Source organism: Narcine bancroftii, chromosome 2 (genome assembly GCF_036971445.1).
Source record: "Narcine bancroftii isolate sNarBan1 chromosome 2, sNarBan1.hap1, whole genome shotgun sequence".
NCBI lineage: Eukaryota > Metazoa > Chordata > Chondrichthyes > Torpediniformes > Narcinidae > Narcine > Narcine bancroftii.
Window position 1 is genome coordinate 172368468 of NC_091470.1, and position 22068 is coordinate 172390535.

At 43.4% G+C, this 22068-nt stretch overlaps 1 protein-coding gene across 1 annotated transcript; it reads right to left on the minus strand.

The window, feature by feature from the left end:
* Positions 1–847: 847 nt before the first annotated feature.
* LOC138754609 (F-box only protein 6-like) lies at positions 848–20777 on the minus strand. The gene is made up of 6 exons (XM_069919110.1): positions 20360–20777; positions 15678–15990; positions 6326–6452; positions 5806–5901; positions 4294–4429; positions 848–3019 (listed from the first exon to the last, which is right to left on the minus strand). The coding sequence occupies exons 2-6, from the start codon at positions 15934–15936 to the stop codon at positions 2885–2887; spliced, it is 753 nt and encodes a 250-aa protein (XP_069775211.1). The 5' UTR covers positions 15937–15990; positions 20360–20777; the 3' UTR covers positions 848–2884.
* Between the last annotated feature and the right edge of the window lie 1291 nt (positions 20778–22068).

The following is a 22068-nucleotide window of genomic DNA, read 5'->3' on the forward strand; positions in this document are numbered from 1 at the left end:
TGAAGCACGTGACAAGACTCAGGTACAAATCTAGAATGAAATGGCAAGTGGATTTAGATAGAAAGATAGATGAAAAAGTATGTAGAGACAGTATGACAAAAGTAATAAATGTATGTAATAGATTAGATCAGTATAATTTTTTACATCAATTATATTTGACTCCGTTTAAAATTTTTAAAAATCCCAGCTCAGTTCCTCAGATACATATTTTAGATGTGGTCAAAAAAGGAGGTACTTTTTTTACATTCGACATGGACTTGTTCTAAGGTTAAAAATTTCTGGGTGCAAATTAAATCTTTTTAAAAACAAATGACCACTTGATGCAATGTTACTTTATTAAATCAACGGCTTTAAAATTGAAGCTAAATATGTATCAAATTGAGTTTTTACGTTTATCAATAGCAGTTTCAAAAAAATGTTTAGTTATTTTATAGAAATCTGATTTAAATTTAGGGATAAAAGATGGCACAATGAAATTAAAGCCTGCATTCCTTGAGAAAAAAATTACATATAATTTGAGAGATAAATATTCTTTTTTTATTAAAGTTTGGAGCCCTTACTTGAAAGCTGTTGGCATTAAAGTACGAGGTCTCGATCCACCCCAGTGGACATCTTCACTCCTGCAGCCAAGAAGCTTCTTGTTTTTAACTTTATTAAGATTAAATAATGATCTCCTTTCTCTTTCTTTGTAGTTGGGGAGGGGAGGAGGGAGGGTAATAGTTGGGGAGGTTGGGATCATATGATTGATCATTATATGTTCTTGTTATATGTTTGTATTGATTAATCTTTATTAAAAAAACAAATAGAGTAACACTTTTTCCAACTGTCCATCAAGAACATAAGTAGGTCAGGACATTAAAGAATACTTTATTGTAGAACAATGCATTTACAGTGAACTTGGGGATAAAGCACAAATTGGTTTTAATAAAACAAAACCTAATAATTTTCAACACCAACAAATGCACGTTCCCCATGTTAAACTATAAATATTTTCTGCAAAAGAACCTCTCAGTAAAACTGATCCTTTAGACACCCCCTGGTTACTTTATGCTCTTTCCACTTCAGAAATGTTTACCTTGGTCCAGGCCACTTTAAGCACTAGACCCACCCCACAAACAAAACCCTGACTCGTCTCTGGCCAACAGCATTCCACTATGAATGAGAAGTTGGTATGTGGGGGGGGGGGGGGGGGGGGGGAGAAAAAAAATCACAAAACATTGAGAAAGACCATTAATGTTTTTTGTTGCACTTGAATGCGTAAGAGCTTTTGGTCATGGCTATAACCTTTGACCTGTCATCTGATTCAAGCAGATACTCCACCTGGTACCGCTAAATTAGCACTGCTTAGAGCCCAACACCAGAATGAGGTAACCTCATGGGGTCTATTTTAAAAGTGCTGATCTTTTACTAAGAGACTCGAGTGGATTTTGTACCTCTCAGAACCACTCAGACACTTGTCTAAAGCAGGTCCAGATTTAATGTGAGCAGATATAGTGAACCTCGTCTCATCATATGTTTTAGGTGACATCACTGATGGTCCTTTTTTTTCCACTTTGACCAATGAATTTGACCTAAAACAGCACAACAAATATATACAAAGCAAAATGCCCAAAATGTACAAAGACATTAATATGATTTTCGGGAGAAGCAATCATGAAATCCATGATTTATTTCAAATGGCGTCAAGTAGTCAAATGGGAAAGATCTTTATGGTATCGTCGCTGTGTGTTTTGCTGGGAAGCGTACATGAGTGAGTCAAACAGATTTTTCCTATGATGCGTCTTCCCCAAACTTTTAAGTTAAGCATTGGAAGAGCAAAGAGTGAATCTATTCAGGATTTTTGTTTTTACAAATACTGGAAGCTTCAGTCAAGAACCGGACAGAGGTCACCCCCGCCTTGGATCTCCACTGAATTATTCAGTAGAAACTTTTAGTAAAAGAATTCAGACACAAAGAATCGCTGGAGGTTATTCAGACCATTAGTCAAATCAGATCTCCTGAAGAACAATGCTTTCAGTCCACACATTGAAAAAATATTATCTTTGTATTAATTTGCTCTATTTTCTTCCATGTATTGGATTTTTAAAAATTGTTAATGATAAGAGATGGACAAACTAGTGCTACCTCATTGAAAGCAAATCTTAATAATTCAATAGCAATGACTTTAATTCCATTGTGTAGCCATCTTCTGAAAGTGAAAAAAGTAGAGAACGATGAAATGTTCTTTGTCTTTTCCAACAGTCTATTGATTCAAAGGTGCCTTCACGGACAGGGAGGGAGGTCTAAGGGTCTCCCAGAGACTTTGAATCATCACATTGAAAATGCAGAGCCACCTCATGGCAGTGCCACCCATGCCCATTATCCGACTTGGTCTCAGGGCAGTAGTCCTTATGTATTGAGGGGGGAGCAGCAGGAAATGAAGCCCTCATAAAGCACATGCCTTTTAAAATGAAAGCTGCTAATTTCTCTTGGCAGCTCGTTTCCAACACAGCTCTTATTCAGGCCGGTCAGAGGAGAAAATAAACTCATTGAAGCATCAAGTCCAAGATACTGCCTAGCAAGAGAGAATCAGGAACTTTCAAGTAATGACATATTGATTATAAATATGGAAATAAGTCACAAAATGCTGGAAACACTCAGCAGGTCGGGCAGGATCTGTGGAGAGAGAAACAGAACGAACATTTCGGGTCAGTTTGATCTCTCGGATTCTATCAACCTGCTGTCTGTTTTCAGCTTTTATTTCAGACATGCAGCATGTGATATTTTTGGTATTTTTCTAAAACTTAGCTGAAGTATTTCATCGCATTCATCCAGACTCTTGAACTGTGAGCATCCAGCCAGACTCTTGGAGCTTGAACATCCAGTCAGACTCTATCTGCGCAGCTCAAGGTTCAATGGTAACGCTACTGTTGGTGACACGGATTCCATACCAACCTGCCCAGAACTGAGTGTCTCGCCCCTCATGTGAAAAGTGAACATATCTAACACCAGGCCCATAGTCCTTGAAAACATGAACCATCTGTAAAGCAAATACCACTGTTAGTTATTGTATAATGCACAAGAACAATTGTGGTATATTCAGTAAAACCCCTGATATCCGGCATCTACATTAAGAATAAACAGTTTACAACAATACCATATGGTAATATACTGAACAAATTTCACTTTCATGAATATATAAACTGTAAACCATTTTACTTTATTTTCAGTCACATTCTTTGAAAACATTTAACCGTGATTGCATTTGCAGGTTCCTCCCCCTCCACGGAGCCGACGAACAATAACATTATAGATAATTAACTCTCCCCTCCCCCAAGTTTAGAGATAAAGCTTTACTAATATACTTAATAATATACTAATGATATTACTAAGCAGAGATAAGGAGACACTTTAAGAGCCGCCGAACAGTAAGCGGCATCATCCAGCTCTTCATCCCGGCTGACGCCATTTTATTCAAACAGCCGCTACAGGCAAAGCAAAGCTCGACCAAGGCCCTCCGCTGGCTGAATACTTCCTCCCATCTGCACCAAGGGTTTGTGTTACTTCAGAGAACATTTACAATTTTAAACTTTTACTTAAATTTTTATTTATTCTTTTTCTTTTCTTTTTTCTTTTCTTTGGCTTGACGGACGAAGATTTATGGAGGGGTAGAGTCCACGTCAGCTGCAGGCTCGTTTGTGGCTGACGAGTCCGATGCTTTATTTATTGAATGTCCTCAATTCTTTTTTTTCCGCTGGCTTACGTTTGCTGGTGCTCAAATTCTGGATAACTGGGCTTTTACTGTACTCTGCATCAATAGGCTTCATGTGGTTTTGTGACCATAAAGGTTACTCAAGGCAAAGCTTATATCTGCAGAATGAGGGTGGGTCGTGGGTCACTGAACTCTTCTAGCATGACAACAATGGAGCGAATTACAACTCATTGCCATGTACCCATGGGAAGAGGCATCTTATTGCAAGAGCAGCTGGCTGCTATAAAGAGGAAAAGGATCAACAGAAATATCTTCTCTGGTTGGTTAGTTGGCTATGTCAGCTGTAGGCCCTCAGATAAGGAAACTAACACATCAGGGAGAAGGGGTGGGGGTGGGGAGAAAGGTAGATGGTGAAAGGAATGGTAAAGAACAAAAGGGGGTGAAAACATACAAGGATATAACAAATGGAAGCATTTTATCACCAATGTTATTTTTGACACATCAGTGGCCAGCCAAGTCCTGAAAGGAAATCCTGCCACAATCTCTCGTTAGAAGAAGCATTAAGAGATTAACCAAAACAAATGGAAAATGAAATTGGATACCTCTTTCCACACTGCATCACTCCATTGGGGAATATTAATCAGCTGAGATTTGAATTTCTTGAGAGGGACCTTCTCTTTGGAAAGTAGCTTTACAGATAATCTGTAAATGCAGCCACAGTCATGCCTTGCGGAGTACCTGAATCAGCACAGAGAGATATTTCAATGTTGAGGGCAACTCCAGACCAACCTTGATCAGAATAACTTTACCAAGTTTGCCAAGGATTTTCAGTCAGTCCACTAGCCAAATTCATGATTTACACCCCTCATAACCCACTTAGCTCAATGCTTTCCAACCTTACTGAACAGATGCCTCACTTATTCACATTTGGTAAACATCTCTTTATTAGTCAGGAATTTTTTTTTAAACATTGTTCAGCAGTGCCTACACTTCCTTTGGAAGTTGAGGAGGGCAAGGCTACTGGCCCCCAACTTGACCACATTTTACAGGAGCCCAATTGAGTGTCCGGTCTGGCTGCACCATTGCATCGTTTAGCAGGTGCCAAGCCTCGGATAGGAAGTCAATAAGGCCGAGGAGATCACTAGGGTCTCTTTTGCTGGAAGTGTTGCTTAAATAGGGCTCAAAGAATTATTGAAGACCCTTTCTGTCCAGCACACACCACCTTTAACAGAAGGAGGTACAGGAGTATCAAATCCAGGACTGAGAGGTTGGGAAACAGCTTCTTCCTGCAGGCGGGGAGATTGATGAACAGTATCCTTCCAAAATATTTATGTACATTTATTTTAAGTTATATCTTTGTGCATCTGTGATCATTGTGCTGCAGTGTGGTCCAGAAAAACACTGTTTCATCTGGTTATAAGGAACTTGAACTTGACAAACTATGTCAACTTGACTTAAACTGAATATCAACTCCACAAATGCTAGATGACTAAACGGGTCTTTCCTTTGAAGGAGCTGAGGTTGTTCCAAAGGCTGCTCAAAGCCATAAGCTCCAGCTTGAACCTTCCAACTGATTCACTTCAATCCTATTAAAGCATCAAAAACCCCTGCGATTGTTGGCCCTCCTCCCACACTCCCTGGGATTAGGAAGCCTGCTTGGAAATCACTGATTTAATCCAAGTTCTGCATCCATTAGCTCCTTTGGGGCACTGATCATTTCAATTTTTAAAAAATTTATAGACACAGGACCGTCCTGCACCCATGTGACCAATTAACCTACTCACCCCGTGGATCTTGGGAACGTGGGAGGATATCGGAGCAGCCACAGGAAACTCGCGCAGACACGGGGAACACGTACAAACTTGCAGAATCCGCCAGATTCAAACCCGGCTCTCTGGCCAACAGGATTTCCCCAAATGCTTCGCCACACTCTCTACGTCGGGACTAATTTTGGCAGATAATAATTGCATTTGCCTCCTCCTCACAATCATATCCAAACCTTATTATCCTTGCATTTGTATGAAGTAGAACTCTGTTAAATTTAGCTCGACCTATCCCCATGAGTTGCATTTTCACCCTCACAACATCAACAATGAAAGTGTCATTTTACTTACCAATCTTTTACTACAATTTTAGGTTGAATTACATCAAGCATATTTTCCCAACATCCATTGGCCACTAGATCAATCATCTGTGATTTCCGGCATCGCCTGACCCCCCCACCAAAAAAAAGATGAGAATAATGAGAGCCCATTAACAATAAGCATTTTACAGAATCTTTCACAAATCCAGGCAATCTCTTCTGAAAAATCAAAAAGAACCACAGCTGCATGGAGCGGTCAGGCAAAACAGTGGAGATATGTTTAAGGCAATGTTGAACAAGCACAAGGGAGAGGGTGAGGGGGCAGGAGAGGGCGGGGGCGTGGAGGGAGAGGGCAACGCGGAGTGAGAGGGCGAGGGGAGTGCAGAAAGAGAGGGCAGAGGGGCCAAGGTAGAGGGAGAGGGCTGGTTGGGGGCCAAGGGAGAATGAATAGGTTAGATGTGACTTTAATGAAGAGCCCTTACAGAAACTAGACTGGCAGAGATCGTATAAACCACAGCAGGGTGGGAGGGTATAGACAATGAAGTTCTCACCCATAAGATGTCACAAAGTATTTTTTGACATTGCTGTCAAAAATGTTAGAACCATGGTCCCCTGGCAAGTATTCAATGTTCCACTCATCTCCACCATTATCATCGAGGGTCCAAAACTGAAATTGTTCTGTCGGGATAAAATAGCCAGAGATATAAAAGCCTGTTCTCCCCTTTCCTTACAATTTACTAGATGTCCCATCACTAGAACCCTTCCCCCCTCTTCCCAATTAATTTAAAGCCATCTGCAACCCCATTTTATCTGATTCCTCAGGACATTGGCCCAAGCTTGTACAAACAGATCATCTCTCTCTTAACCTTACCTCATGAATCATATCCTCACCAATCTTTGAGCCACATATTTATTTCCCTACACTTATTTACCCTTAAATTAGATTATTCCAATTTGACCTCAAACTTGGGTAATAATTTGGAGATGAACACTTTTGGTTCTGCGTTATAATTTTGCCCCTCGCAATTCCCCCAGAACCTCTTTCCTCATCCTGCCTATGTGTTGAATGCATATATGGTCCACGTCAACTGCATCTACCCCCTTCATGTTCTTTTCCAGCCCAGAAGAGATGTCCCAGACCCTGGCACCGGCCACACCCCGCAGCCTTCGGGACTCTGCACTGCAAAGAACAGTGTGCCTCCAGCTATACTATCCCCAATGACCCGAGCATTTCTCTTTTCTCCCCTCTCTTGGATGCCACGGTATCAGGAACAGTTTGGTCACTTTTCCTGGTTCCCTCATTTTCATCCAGTTAGGGAGAGATAACCTGGTGCCTGTTCAACAAAGGTAAAAGCCCAGAGAGTAACCAGGCAGAGAGATGATGTCAGCGGAGACCAAAACTTTGTGATGGGATTGTGACAACCTCTGAAGTGGAAAACCCTGCAAAAAGCCGTTGACGCAGCCCAGGACATTACAGGCAAAATCTTTCCCACTACTGAGAACATCTATGGGGAACAATGCCGTTGGAGAGCAGCAGCAATCGTCAAGGATCCACACCACCCAGCACGTGTTCTGTTCTCGCTGCTGCCATCAGGGAAGGGGTATTTGGTGCCACAAGACTCGCACCACGAGGTTCAGGAACAGCTGCTACCCCTCCACCATCAGACTCCTCAGAGACTCATTTAAGGACTTTACATTTCTGCATTGCCCAGTTTTTTTATATTTCTCTTTCATATACAATTTTTTCTTTTTTTTTTCCATCTCTTTTTTTCTGCTTTGGATTCACATACAATTAGGAATAGATTTGAATGAACAGAAAGTGTTTTGCTCTCGTATATGAAAATTAGAGATTGGTGCTTATTCTTTATTCAGTCACGACTTGAAGATGTCATTGGCAAGGCCATCATTTATAACCATCTCTCACTGCCCTTGAATTGAGGTGATTAGAACATAGACACAGGAAACGTGAACAGGCCATTTTTCCTTTGGCAGTCAATGAGACCTTTGTTCTAACATTTCCTTCAACATCTAATTTACCTCTTTTGGATGGATGCCAAATTGTCCTCAAGATTTCAGAATTTTCAAGTTATGTGTACAGGTATTATCATTAACACAGATTTTTTTTTGTTCAAATTCCCATGATCTTACAATTACAAACTTTCCCCACATTACAGTTGCTTGGATTATGGACATTTTCCCTTGAAGAATTCACAAATCTCTACTCAAAAATTTGACTCTCAAAATTTGTTCCCACAGAAATTCTTGTTTCTTTCTTTTTCCCAGGTATCCATAAATGTATTCTTTTTTTAAAAACAAAATATTTAATTGTTTGCATCATTACACAAAAAAAGAATAAAACATTAATTAAATATCCATAGTCAATGATACAAAAAATATTTAGATTTTTCTCCCCATCCCCCCCCACCCAAAAGTAAGAAAAGAAACACCTACCATTTTATATACAATAATATTTGCATAGATAATTATTAATTGTTATTTAAAATGACTAATTAAGAGGAGTGGATAAGATAGAAGAGGTGGACAGAAAATTATCCATAAAATCCGTATATGGTTTCCAAATACTATAAAAATTTTCAACTCGATTCCTTAACCTATACGTAATTTTTTCCAAAGGTCTACAATTTTGCATCTTATTAATAACATAATAACACTTCTCTATATGATATCACTATACATTTCTTTCCAATACTTGGTAATTTCGATTTTATATCCTTTTCCTAAATATCCCCAAGTAAAAATATTCTTGGATCCTTTATCTTCAAAATTTGCCCTAATAAAAAAACTCAGTTCCACTTTTTCACAAGATCACACTAAAGGCAAAAAAGTCCCTCTTTCTTTCGCACGTTGAAAACTCTTATTTGAATAATTAGGCTCAAGTCCATTTAACTTATGTGGAGCATAATACAATTGATTAAGACATTTACTGTATTCGTAACACTTTCATAACGTAATTTTGACCAAATCTCCTCCTGAATTTGTATATTTAAATGTTTCTCCCATCAGATTTTTGATGTATATAAATCTTTTTTTTCTTTACAGTCTCTTGTAATTTTATATACATATTAGTAATAAATTTCTTAACAACAAATGTATCTGTTATTATATCTTCAAATTGACTGTTTAGGGAGTCTCAAATCTGCTCCCAGTCTCTTTTTCAAATATATTTTAATTGTTAATATGCAAAAATTGTATTATTATGTATATTGTATTTATATTTTAATTGATCAAAAGTTTTTTAAAATCCTAAGAAACAATCTTTTTTTCTCTGTATACCTTTACTAAACCAATGATCAAATAAAGAGTTATTCAAAGTTAAAGGAAGACGTTGATTTTGTTTTAACAACATTTTTGGTAATTGATAATTTTTAATTCCTCTCTCAATATGAATTCTATTCCATTTGTTTAAAATATGTTTCAATACGGAAAAGTCTTTAGTTCCTTTAAACGACTCACTATTCCATGTATACAAAATTGACTCCGGAATAGTCTCACCAATTTTATTCAAGCTGGCTTTTCATCCTGTTGAAAACAGGAGGCCAAAAACCTCAATTGAGCTGCTTTAAAATAATTCTTAAAATTTGGTAGTCAGTCCACCCTGATCAAATTTCCACTTTAATTTTTCTAAACCAATTCTTGACATCTTACCTTTCCAAAGAAATTCACGTATTATTTTATTCAAGTTTGAAAGAAAAATTCTGATACTTAAATGGGCAATGATTGACAAGCTCATCTAGAAGACCTTTCAAGAAAAAAGGGTTGTGAGATTTGTTTATTCATAATCCTTTATGCTTTTGGCTGATCATAAAATGCCTTTATCCAGTTTATAAAAGTATTTGGAATCCCAAAAGCATTAAGTGTCTCAAATATTTTAAAAATCCATTCCAATCGATCAAATCCTTTCTCTGCATCTTCCTATTTTGAGCTATATTTGCCAAACTTAAAAATTTAACTATGTTATCTGCTACTTTTCTATTTTTAATAAAACCAGTTTTATCTAAATTTATTAATTTTGTCAAAAATTCAACTAGACTATTAGCTAACAATTTCGATACCATTTTAGTCTGTATTCAATAATGATATAGGTCGATATGAAGAAGGATGTAAACAATCTTTCCCTTTTTTTAGGAATTACAGTTATTAATGCTGTTTTAAAAGATTCAGGTAGATCATAAACCTCTTTCATTTGACCTAATACCTCCATCAATACAGATATTAATATCTTCTTAAAGTCTTTATAAAATTCTGGTGGGAAACCGTCTTCATCTGGTGCCTTATTATTCTGTAGAGTCATTAGAGCCTCATAAACTTCTTTTTCTGAAAAATTCTTGGACAGTCTTATCTTTTCGTCCTCCTTTAACAGCGGTAATTTAATTTATCACAAATAATCTATTTTATTATCTTCTCTCTTAAGACTCTGAACGATAAGGTTTAGCATAAGTCTTTAAAATGATCATTTACTTCCTGCATTTTCTAAGTGATCTGTCCTGATAATTTCTTTGTAGCAATTATTGTTCTAGAACTCTGCTCTGTTTTTAATTGCCATGCTAAAACTTTATGGGCCCTTTCACCCAACTCATAATATTTTTTGTTGTGATCTCATTATATCTCTCTCTCCACTCTATACGTCTGCACAGCATAAATTTTAATTTCTTCAACTCAATTTTCTCTTCTCATCTTTATGTACTTGAATTTCCTTCTCCAATTTTATTATTTCTTTATCTAATTGAATTACTTCTTTCATATATCCATTTATTTTTGAAGTATAACTTATGATTTGACTTCTCAAATATGCCGTCATTGAATCCCATCATCAAACTTACTCACAACTGAATCCTTAAGTACAGATACACAATCATTTATCTGGAACCCTTGGGGGACAGTGTTCCTGATATCGGATTTTTCCCACTTTCGGAAAGCCCAACTGAATGGTGCTGCCACATTCACTCCCACCCCCTTCCAGTCGCCCGGCCACCTCCCCCAAGCACTGGGTCCTTGGCCACCTCCCCCAAGCACTGGGTCCTTGGCCACCTCCCCCAAGCACTGGGTCCTTGGCCACCTCCCCCAAGCACTGGGTCCTTGGCCACCTCTCCCAAGCACTGGGTCCTTGGCCACCTCCCCCAAGCACTGGGTCCTTGGCCACCTCCCCCAAGCACTGGGTCCTTGGCCACCTCCCCCAAGCACCGGCCGCCTCCCCCAAGCACCGGCCGCCCGGCTGCCTCCCCCAAACGCCAGTCCCTTGGCCGCCTCCCCCAGGCACCGGCCGCCCAGCCACCTCTCTCCCTACTGACCAAATTTTGGAGCTTTCTGGATTTTAGATGTCCGGATAAAGTATCGTGTACCCTAATCTAGAAATTTTTTTATCTATTGACTCATAAAATCACAAAATTCCCTTTTCTTCAATAAGAGTATTCAATTTCCATCTATAACCTACCTTTTGTTGTTCTTCCAATGAAATAGACAAAATTAAAAATAAATGACCTGATAAAACCCACGCTTGATATTCCACTCTTTGTACTCCATATTGAAGTTGTGCAGAAATTAAAAACATCTGTCCACGAATATGTTTTAAATGCAAAAGAATAAAAAGAATAATCTCTTTCATTGGGGTGGATTTTTCTCCATATCTTTCATGAAATCTGTTACCATTTTTGCTACCTTATTTTTCATCATTCTATCTCCTGATCAATCTAATTTAGGGTCTAAAGCAAAATTAAAATCCCCTCCCTATTGTTAAGTCTGCTTTGTTCGAGAATGAGTGAGTCAGACACCAGACTGAGTCGAAATCAAGGTTCTTTATTACCGGATTGTAACACTTGCAACTAACAGTGTTAGTTGGAGAAGGCGCATTCTTCTGATATCAGCAAGTGGTGTTTTTTTATACCTCAGGACACGTACTTAGTAAATTATCATACCATTACATTGTCCAGTGAATAAGCTGTTGTTACCCTTCTCTGTTAGTCTGCTGCTCATCAGCTTGTTATTGCCAAACTTATCTTGAGCGTACAACGTCACACCTGCATCCTGTTACTCCTTAGTACTGGGTGACTCTTTCTTTGGTCCCAACTCATGATGTTTTTACCTTACACTATATAACTTTTCTCTTGGCATTTGATAAATTTATGAAGACATCTTGCATAAGTTTGCCATCATCTACATTTGGTGCATATAATTCATTAAGGTCTATTGTTCCAAATAAATTTGACAATTTATCAAAGTATCTCCCCGCTGCATCTATATCCAATATTTCAACTGGTAAATTTTTATTAATTAATATTACTATGATGCTATTACTGTTCCTACCCAATCTCTTTTTAATTTTTCATGTTCTTTTTCCACCAAATGTGTTTCCTGTTAAAAAAGCTATGTCTGTTTTAATTTTTTTCATATAAACTAATCAATTTTTCTGCTTTATTTGATTCTGAATCCCATTAATATTAATACTAATAAAATTCAATTTATCAGCCATCTAAACTCTCATAAAGTCCAATATCCATCCAACTTTCCATCTCTGCTCCTCCTATATTCAAAATACTAACTAAATATTTCATACATAATACAATGATTAAATTTAGGTGTATTAAAAAGATAAAAGGAAAGAACAGAAACCCTACCACCCTCCCCCCGGCGTACATTATTAACAGCGCACCTTTATACCCCTGATTTATTGGAATTGTGATCGAAAACCACACGGTTTCATGGAGTCCAGGCTCATACTCTCACCTAACTTCCCCGAAAGTATACGATCTCTTATGCTTCAAACTTACAATGATCAATTCAATTTTTTTTTAAACACAGATCTATCGGGTAAAAACTGTCCTCTCTAATATTCTCTCTTCTCCTAAAACTTGCATCATTTCATTACACATCTCCAAATGCAATCTTTCCACTTCCTCTCTCTCTCTCTTCAAATATCTCCCAGTTCTCATCTCATTTTCTCAGGCAACGAATCTGAAAACACTTTTGCTTCATTGGGTTCCATAAAAAATCTATTTTTACCCTCAGGAACAAAAACTTTTAACACTGCTGTGCACTTTAAAGAAAAAGTGTAACCTTTTCTCCATAGCATTAAATTCTTTTCTTTGTTTTGATTTGTTGAAATAAAAGGGTAAAAGAAAATCTTACTACCATTGTAAATCAATGGCGATTGTCTCTCCTTCGCTTGCTTCATAGCCAGCTCCAAAATGTTCTCCCTCACTTCATATCAAAGCAACTTGACCAGAATCGAACGCGGCTTCTGATCTGGCTGTGGCTTAGATCGTAATGCTCGATGACCTCTCTCAATCTCAATCTCTCCTTGAAATTCAGTTACCCCCAAAGTTTGCGAAATCAAACATTGTAAAAATCTCTTCATGTCTTGCCCTTTGTCGCCTTCCTTAAGTCCAACAATTTTTATATTTCTTCTACTAAAATTTTCTAACATATCAATTTTTTTGAATTAATTGTTCTTTAGTTGCAGCTGCCTCAGCTTGAACCTTCATTTGCTGAATTTCAAATTCATTACCTTTAATTTTTGCATCCATCACTTCAAATTTTTTTCCCATTTGCAACAGCATTCTCTCCACCTTCTTCGTAGAACCCTTATTTTCAATTATACCCTCATTACACTTTTTAACTTCCATTGTTAACTGTAGCAAAGTTTGCTGGAAAGAATCCATATCCTTCATTTCAGTTGTGAGACTCCTTTATTTTCTCCTGTTTTTTGGCCAAAACTCTGTGTTCAACTTTCTTCTTCTTCCTGCTCCTCATCTTCATCACTGAAGCTGGTGGCTTCTTCAGCTTTTTTTAAAGTTGTCTCCTTTTTTTGTGCTCTGCATGTGCGTGACTCCTCACGCACGCGCATTGTCACTTCTTCACCTGTGGCAGTCGCCATTTTTGGGGGAGGCCTTGTACAGCAATGTCCAAGGTCTCCCCAGCTCCAGGTCTGTCACCATGGGAGCTCCAGAATCCTTCTTCGAGGTCAGCCTCTCTTCTTCATCAGCTTCTTTTTCTTGTTCAAGATCTTGACAAGTAACAGTTGGATTATCTCTCTTGGGAGGCATTGTTTATTGCTCTAAAGGTCTTCCAATAGCTTCCTCTTCTATTTTCTCGCAGTCAGTTCAGGCTTCTTAACTCTTTTTATAAACTTTTTCAGAGAGAGTAGAGAATTCAAGTCTCGCCCCACGTCATCACGTGGCACGCCCCCACAATTTTTTTTGAGTACAGTTTGTTTTGCACCACCAATAAGTGGTAATTCTGCCATGCTCACAGGAAAAAGAATCTTGGGGTTGTCTGTGATATCATGTATGTATCCTGACAATAAATCTGAACTTTGAACAACAGTCCCCAACAATTAACTCAAGTAAATCACAGAATATCAAGTAAGCAATGAGGCATTAGGACAGTGATTCTCAACCTTTTTCTTTCCACTCACATTCCACCTTAATAATCCCTATGCCGTCGGTGCTCTGTGATTAGTAAGGGATTGCTTAAGGTGGGATGTGGGTGGGAAGGTTGAGAACCACTGCTCTAGACCCAATTGTTACTGAAATATTTTGCTTGAGAAAAATTGTCATTGGCCCATAACACATCAATTAGGGACGATTAAAACAGTGTTTTTTCAAACTTTTTCTTCCCACCTTCAGACCACCTTAAACAATCCCTCACTAATCACAGAGCACCGATGGGATAGGGATTACTTAAAGTGGTATGTGAGCGGAAAGAAAAAGGTTGAGAACCACTGCATTAAGATGTTGAGAGAGGTGATCATGACTTATAAGGGGGGGGGGGGGAGGGAGAGAGAACGGACCTCACATTGTGTCTTCAGATAATATAATTGAAGTGTGCTATATAGATATAAAAGGGAAATACAAGATACCAGTGCAGAAGCAGGAAGAGCAGCCACTACATAGGACTCACAAGTGCAATGGTAAAAGTGCAACCAGGCAATCACAGGCCCACTCACTAGGCTGCCCTGGAGAGGCATCCATTGGAGAAGGATAATGTGGTCATCGACCGCAGATAGTCAATGAAGTTGGCAAGGCTAAACTGCAGCACAGGATCAAAAGGTTTCAAGCAAAACTTCAGGAAGACTATTTCAGAGCTTGCATATCTATTGGGAAGGCGACAGACATGGAATTCTCGGAAAGAAGGGCACATATTTGAGGTTTTAATCCTACGTGAGGGAAACTGAAGTAGCCACATACAAAATGCAGCTCAAAAGGCAGGTCAGACTAGGAATCCCACTTCATCAATTTCCCTAAATCTGGCAGCACTGCCTTTCACTCTAACAGGAACATGCTGACCATCAATTCTTCCCATCGAATCGTCTGTCCCAATCAACTTTTGCAAGTTTCTGCTTGATCCCCTCAAAAATTACAATCCCAAATTTAGCATGTAACCAGAGGTCTTTTCCTTAATGATTTTGATTCCAATAGAATTAAGTTCACTGGTCCCAAAAGGCTTCCCCAGAGACACGTTAAAAACTTCTCATTCCATAAAAGGAGACTCCTTCTCCAGTGAAACCATCTGCGCATTGCTTTGGAAAACTTTGCTAAATGCACATAACAAATTTAATTGTAATTTAGAGATACACCATGCCAACAGGCCCTTCCAGCCCACAAGTCCATGCCACCCAAATACACCCTTGTGACTAATTAATCTATTAATTCCATATATTCCATATGTCTTTGGAATGTGGGAAGAAATCTATGCCGATTTTGGGGGGGAGTACCAATTCCTTACAGACACCAACTGATGCAGCCCCAGTCAATAAAATACAAAGAATCAGTACCAAATATACAACACCAACCTGCAGTTTACCGCTTGTGGCCTTCTCAAATCTTCACCCGACTCAACCAAGCACCATAACCAAGAGACCTCGAGAAAATTAAACCAAGCACCCACCTTCTGCACAAGGATTTTTAAGAAGATTTCTCCTGAAAGGGCTGAAGAAATAATATTTCATCCAGTTCTCCGGAAATGGATCCTGGCCCCTTTTAAAAATTCCTTCCCGGAGACATTTTGTTTTCCAAATATGCAACCCATCCACCAACTCCTTCCAAGACCGGCAGACCAAGCGGCAAGTCAGAACCAACTCTCTCGCAGGGATGTAGGACAAGATCACCGTCAGAATATCCTCATGTAAATGTCCAATGGTCGCCATGCTTCAAGAGAGGGAGGATGCTTTCCACTCACACAAGGTCAAAGGTCTTCCCAGCTGCAATCCAAAGAGGGTAGAGAAAGATAAGATTTCCGGACTAATGCTTTGCTTCTTTTCTGCCACCATCTCTCTCTCTCTCTGCCATCAGTTAGCAGGCTTCAGGAGGTTGCGGTAAAAACACAGTAAATAACGGAGGAACTCAGCTGGCCTCAGTGACCATAGGAAATAGAGACATATTACTGACGTCTTCAAGGTATAAGCAAAGATGAAGGGGAGAGTTTTAATAAAAATCAGAGAAGTCAATGTTAATGCCATCCGGTTGAAGGGTGTCCACATGGAAGATGAGGTCCTGTTCCTCCAATTTGCGGGTGGTCTCACTGTGGCCTCGGTGACCTGCAAAATTGGGCCTCTGCCATGAACTTTCACCTGGAACCCGGCAGCCTACAGAACTGAGCTTCGGACCTGAGACTGCACCTCCGGCCCCTATCCAGGAGGTTATGCTTCAAAACCTTGAGCCAAATAGCACAAGTCAGTAGCGAGAAAATGTGTTTGGAGAGGCATCTTCCAAACAAAACTTTTGCGTGTAGCCTTGTCAGCTTTCACAGACCCCGTGAAATACTTACACACTCAATAGTCGAATTTTGTGGAGCAATTTTTAGAGGGTTGACTATTACACCCAAACTACTTTTGACTGTGCTAGGTTCCTGTGTTGTTTGAGGCTTTGGGGCTCGGATAGGTGGATGGTCAGGACAGAGTAGTAACGCGCGTTCGAGACATTGAGAGGCGGCCAGGACAGGGTGGCAAGTCCGCAATTGAGGACTCAGGAGCTCAGATGTCTTTGTACCTTGATGAAGGAGTAAAACCCAAACATTGCTATTTAAAGTATATTGATTAACCAGCTAAGTTTTTCAAGCAGTGTTTTCCTGGTCACCACACTACAGGTCATAGGTGGTTGCACTGGGGAGGGTGTGAAGGAGATTCACAAGAATGTTACCAGCAATGGAGTGTTTCAGTTACAGGGAGAGAATGGACAAGGAAGGTGCATTCTCCTTGGAACAGAGGAGAATCACAGACAGGAGAGGAGAAGTCTCATTTTCTGAAAAAAGTGGACATCTCCGATGTCCTGGAATGGAAGGCCAAATTTTGAGAGCAGTTGCTTAAGAGACAGAAGGAATTGAGACGAAGGAATTGAGATGAAGGAATATAATCCTGACAGGAAACAGGGTGAGAAGAGGTGCAGTCAAGGTCATTGTGGCAATTGGTGGGTGTGGAGATGTCTGCAGATAGAGACAGAAGGATCGAAAAAGGAAGAGAGTTACCAGAGATGGACCAAGTGATGGGTGGACATTGGCTGCAAAGTATATAAAATTGATGAGTTCATCCTGGCAGCACCAACAGTCACCAATGTAATGGTGGAAGAGTTGACGATCCTTGCCTGTGTAGGGTTGTACTATGGATTGCTCCACAAATCTTACGCAATTCTCGACAAATGTCAGAGACGTCCTCCCTCTTCAGAAACGATGGCTTTCCCTCTACCACCAATAACAGCCCTCACCTGCATCTATTTCCCCACAAATCTGGCCAGGCCTCTTCTCCCCTGACCCACCCTCCCCACTCCCACTCCACCAAGACATAACAACGACAGGGTTAGACCCCATCAGTATCCACTTCGAATATATTATTCCAAGCAATTTTTGCTACCTACGATGGATTCCCGCCATGAGACACACCTTCCTTCCCACCCCTCCCCACCTCAGCATTTTGTTGGGATCACTCTCTCTGTCATTCACTCATCCCTTCCCACCAATCGCCCCCTCGGTACTCCCCACTGTGACCATTCCAAATGCTCCGCCCGCTCTCATACCTTCTCCCTCATCATCATTCAGGGCCCCAGTCAGCCCTTCCAGAGAAGCACCACTTTGCATGTGAATCCACAGGGCTAATTTGCTGAACCCGGTGGCCCGATGAAGTCTTCTTGAAGTCTTCTCTACATCAGTGAGACTGGACGCAGTCAAGGGCATCACCATTATGTTGAACACCTTCTTCTGCAGCAACAAGGACCTGCCCGTTGCCAATTACTTAAATTCCACACCTTACGGACGTAATCTGCCCATGGCCTCATGCATTTGCCAAATTGAGGCCTCTCGCAAATTGGAGGAGCACCTTTTATTCCACCTCGGGAGCATCCAACCAGGCGGCACCAATATTGAGTGTAGTACACAAAAGTGCTGGAGAGACTCAGCATGTCAAACAGTGTCTTTTATTTAGCGAAGGGTTTGTGGCCTGGGGCCTACATCAAGGTCTAAGCAAAAACAGGCAGGAACCTGAATAAAAACAGTGAGGAAGGAGCGTGGAAGGGGCAGATAGAGGAGTACAGGCTAACAGGTGAAAGCAAGTGTGGGTGGGGAGAGAAAGAGAGAGAAAATAAGCCAGGAGCGACTGTATAATTTCTGTTAGCTCCTTCCCCATCTTTCCCTTTCCCCATTTCCCCTCCCCACTTTTCCCACCCAGCACCCCATGTTCGCCCCTTACCCCTCTTCCTATCCCCTTTCTCCACATTCCTTCCTCCCTCTACCCCCCCACCCCCATGATCACCAAACCTCTCACCCCCACTCCGCGCTCTCCCTCCCCTGCACCGCTCTCACTACACCCCCCACACCGCGCTCTCTCCCTCCTCCACACCGCGCCCTCTCCCTCCCCACACTGCTCTCTCTCCCCCAATCTGCCCCTACTCCCGTCTCCCCCACTCCACTCTCCCTCTCCGCTATCTTTAGCCCACTCCGCTCTTTCTCTCCCCTCCCCCACACTGTACTACCTCCCCACTCCACTACCACCTCCCTACCACCCCTCTACCCACCACCTCTCTCTCTCTACACCCGCCTCTCCCCACCACCTCTCTCTACACCCCCCTCTCCACACCACCTCTCTTTACACCACCCTCTCCCCACCACCTCTCATCCTCTACCCTCCTCTCCCCGCCACCTCTCTCTACCCCTTCGCCCCGCCACCTCTCTCTATCCCCTCCCCGCCACCTCTCTCTCTACCCCCCTCCCCGCCACCTCTCTCTCTACCCCCTTCCCGCCACCTCTCTCTACCACCCTCTCCCTGCCACCTCTCTCTCTACCCCCTCTCCCTGCCACTCTCTCTACCCCCCCTCTGCCCGCCACTCTCTCTCTACCCCCCTCTCTCTACTCCCCTCTCCCGTCACTCTCTGTCTACCCCCTCTCCCCACCCTCTCTCTACCCCCCTCTCCCCACCACCTCTCTACCCCCTCTCCCCACCACCTCTCTATCCCCTCTCCCCACCACCTCTCTATCCCCTCTCCCCACCACCTCTCTACCCCCTCTCCCCACCACCTCTCTCTCTACCCCCCTCTCCCCACCACCTCTCTACCCCCCTCTCCCCACCACCTCTCTCTACCCCCCTCTCCCCACCACTTCTCTCTCTAACCCCCTCTCCCCACCACCTCTCTCTCTACCACTCTCCCCACCACCTCTCTCCACCCCCCCTCTCCCCACCACCTCTCTCCACCCCCCCTCTCTCCACCCCCCCTCTCCCCACCACTCCTCTCTCCACCCCCCCTCTCTCCAACCCCCCTCTCCCCACCACCTCTCTCTATCCCCCTCTCCCCTCCACCTCTCTCTCTACCCCCTCCCCGCCACCTCTCTCTCTACCCCCTTCCCGCCACCTCTCTCTACCACCCTCTCCCTGCCACCTCTCTCTCTACCCCCTCTCCCCGCCACTCTCTCTACCCCCCCTCTGCCCACCACCCCTCTCTCCACCCCCCCTCTCCCCACCACCTCTCTCTATCCCCCTCTCCCCTCCACCTCTCTCTCTACCCCCTCCCCGCCACCTCTCTCTCTACCCCCTTCCCGCCACCTCTCTCTACCACCCTCTCCCTGCCACCTCTCTCTCTACCCCCTCTCCCCGCCACTCTCTCTACCCCCCCTCTCCCCGTCACTCTCTGTCTACCCCCCCTCTGCCCGCCACTCTCTCTCTACCCCTCTCTCTCTACTCCCCGTCACTCTCTGTCTACCCCCTCTCCCCACCCTCTCTCTACCCCCCTCTCCACACCACCTCTCTACCCCCTCTCCCCACCACCTCTCTACCCCCTCTCCCCACCACCTCTCTACCCCCTCTCCCCACCACCTCTCTATCCCCTCTCCCCACCACCTCTCTATCCCCTCTCCCCACCACCTCTCTACCCCCTCTCCCCACCACCTCTCTACCCCCTCTCCCCACCACCTCTCTACCCCCCCTCTCCCCACCACCTCTCTACCCCCCCTCTCCCCACCACCTCTCTCTACCCCCCTCTCCCCACCACTTCTCTCTCTAACCCCCTCTCCCCACCACCTCTCTCTCTACCCCTCTCCCCACCACCTCTCTCTCTACCACCCCCGCCCCTCCCCGCCCGACAGACGACCACCTGCTGTTCTCCTATCACCGGACTCGGGTCCGGCCGCTCCCCGCCCTTTACTTGTCGAAGTGCTGCAGATATTCAGGAGGTGATCCCTGGGTAGGGTTGTGTTCCGGGCCCAGCGTTCGCCCCGGAGGCTGCGTATCCTGCCGGGACCCTCCAGCACCCAGCCTGTGCTCCGTTCCTTGCCGTGCCGGCCGTCGCCCCTTTCGCTCACTTCCGCATCGGCGCGGCTGCCCGTCCCTGCTCCCCGCCGCTAGGGCGTCCGGAGCTCCCCAGTGCTGAGGTGACCCGGCTCCCCGCCGCTGGGGCGTCCGGAGCTCCCCAGTGCTGAGGTGACCCGGCTCCCCGCCGCTGGGGCGTCCGGAGCTCCCCAGTGCTGAGGTGACCCGGCTCCCCGCCGCTGGGGCGTCCGGAGCTCCCCAGTGCTGAGGTGACCCGGCTCCCCGCCGCTAGGGCGTCCGGAGCTCCCCAGTGCTGAGGTGACCCGGCTCCCCGCCGCTGGGGCGTCCGGAGCTCCCCAGTGCTGAGGTGACCCGGCTCCCCGCCGCTGTGGCGTCCGGAGCTCCCCAGTGCTGAGGTGACCCGGCTCCCCGCCGCTGGGGCGTCCGGAGCTCCCCAGTGCTGAGGTGACCCGGCTCCCCGCCGCTGGGGCGTCCGGGAAGAAACCAACTAAACCTAACTGCCTCACAGGGAAGGGGCCCCATAAGCTTTGAGCAGATTCTTAAGGAGGCCATAACTAAATAAAAAGGTTGACAAGGGCTGCGCTAAACACTTGGAGATTTGCGGTGTTATCTTCACAACATCCTGGGCATGCCCTGCACTTGGCACTTCTAGATGCCACCTCTCTGGCCTGGGCAGAGTTAGTACTAGGCTGCCCAGACACATGCTCCAGCTGTTGGCCAGTAACATTGGAGGCTAACAAAATCTTGAGAGGGCAGGAGAGACAACCTTTGGGACAGAAGGTCAAGAACTGACTGGGATCCCGAGTTTCTGCAGTAGAAGGGAGGGATGTTCAGGGGAGATATCAGGGGAAAGTTTTTTTTTTACAGAGTTGTGGGTGCCTGGACTGCCTTGTCAGGGTTGGTGGGGACAGGCATATGAATGAAAGACAAATAGAGGGTTACAAGGTGCGAAGGGTTTCTTTTTTTTGGTAGGATGTTGGCAAACGTCGAGGGCCGAAGGGCCTGTAGTGTTTCTGTGATTTATGTTCTAACAATATGGGAGAGTTACACTTCACTCTGCCGGTAAACAGCTTATTGCAGATTAGTGTGGCACTGCCTCAGAGAAGGGGGATTGACCCTATTGAAGGCAATGATCACATTGGTATCTCCATTGTGACCCACCTGGGGCAAGCCTTGCAGAGGGTTTCTTAGAATCCAGCAATCAATATTCCAAGATGGTGAAAACTCTGCCCCCAGTCACTGATCTCCCCTTCCAACATTCTCCATTTCTCTGACAGTACATCATCTCTATACACTGGGCAGAGTTTGGGAAATGGAGAGCAAGTAGCACTTAATGAACCACATGATCTGAGCTCTGGGCTGAATGAAGTAATCCTGATGTCACCCTATTACCTTCACCTACATGAGAGAGCAGCAGAAATTTGGCCAGAGATGCGTCCGTGATGAGATGGAGGTTGTGGACCAGTTCCTTTCATATTTATTACCTATTTTATTCTCTTATAGCATATTATGTTAATTAAATATATTTATTGG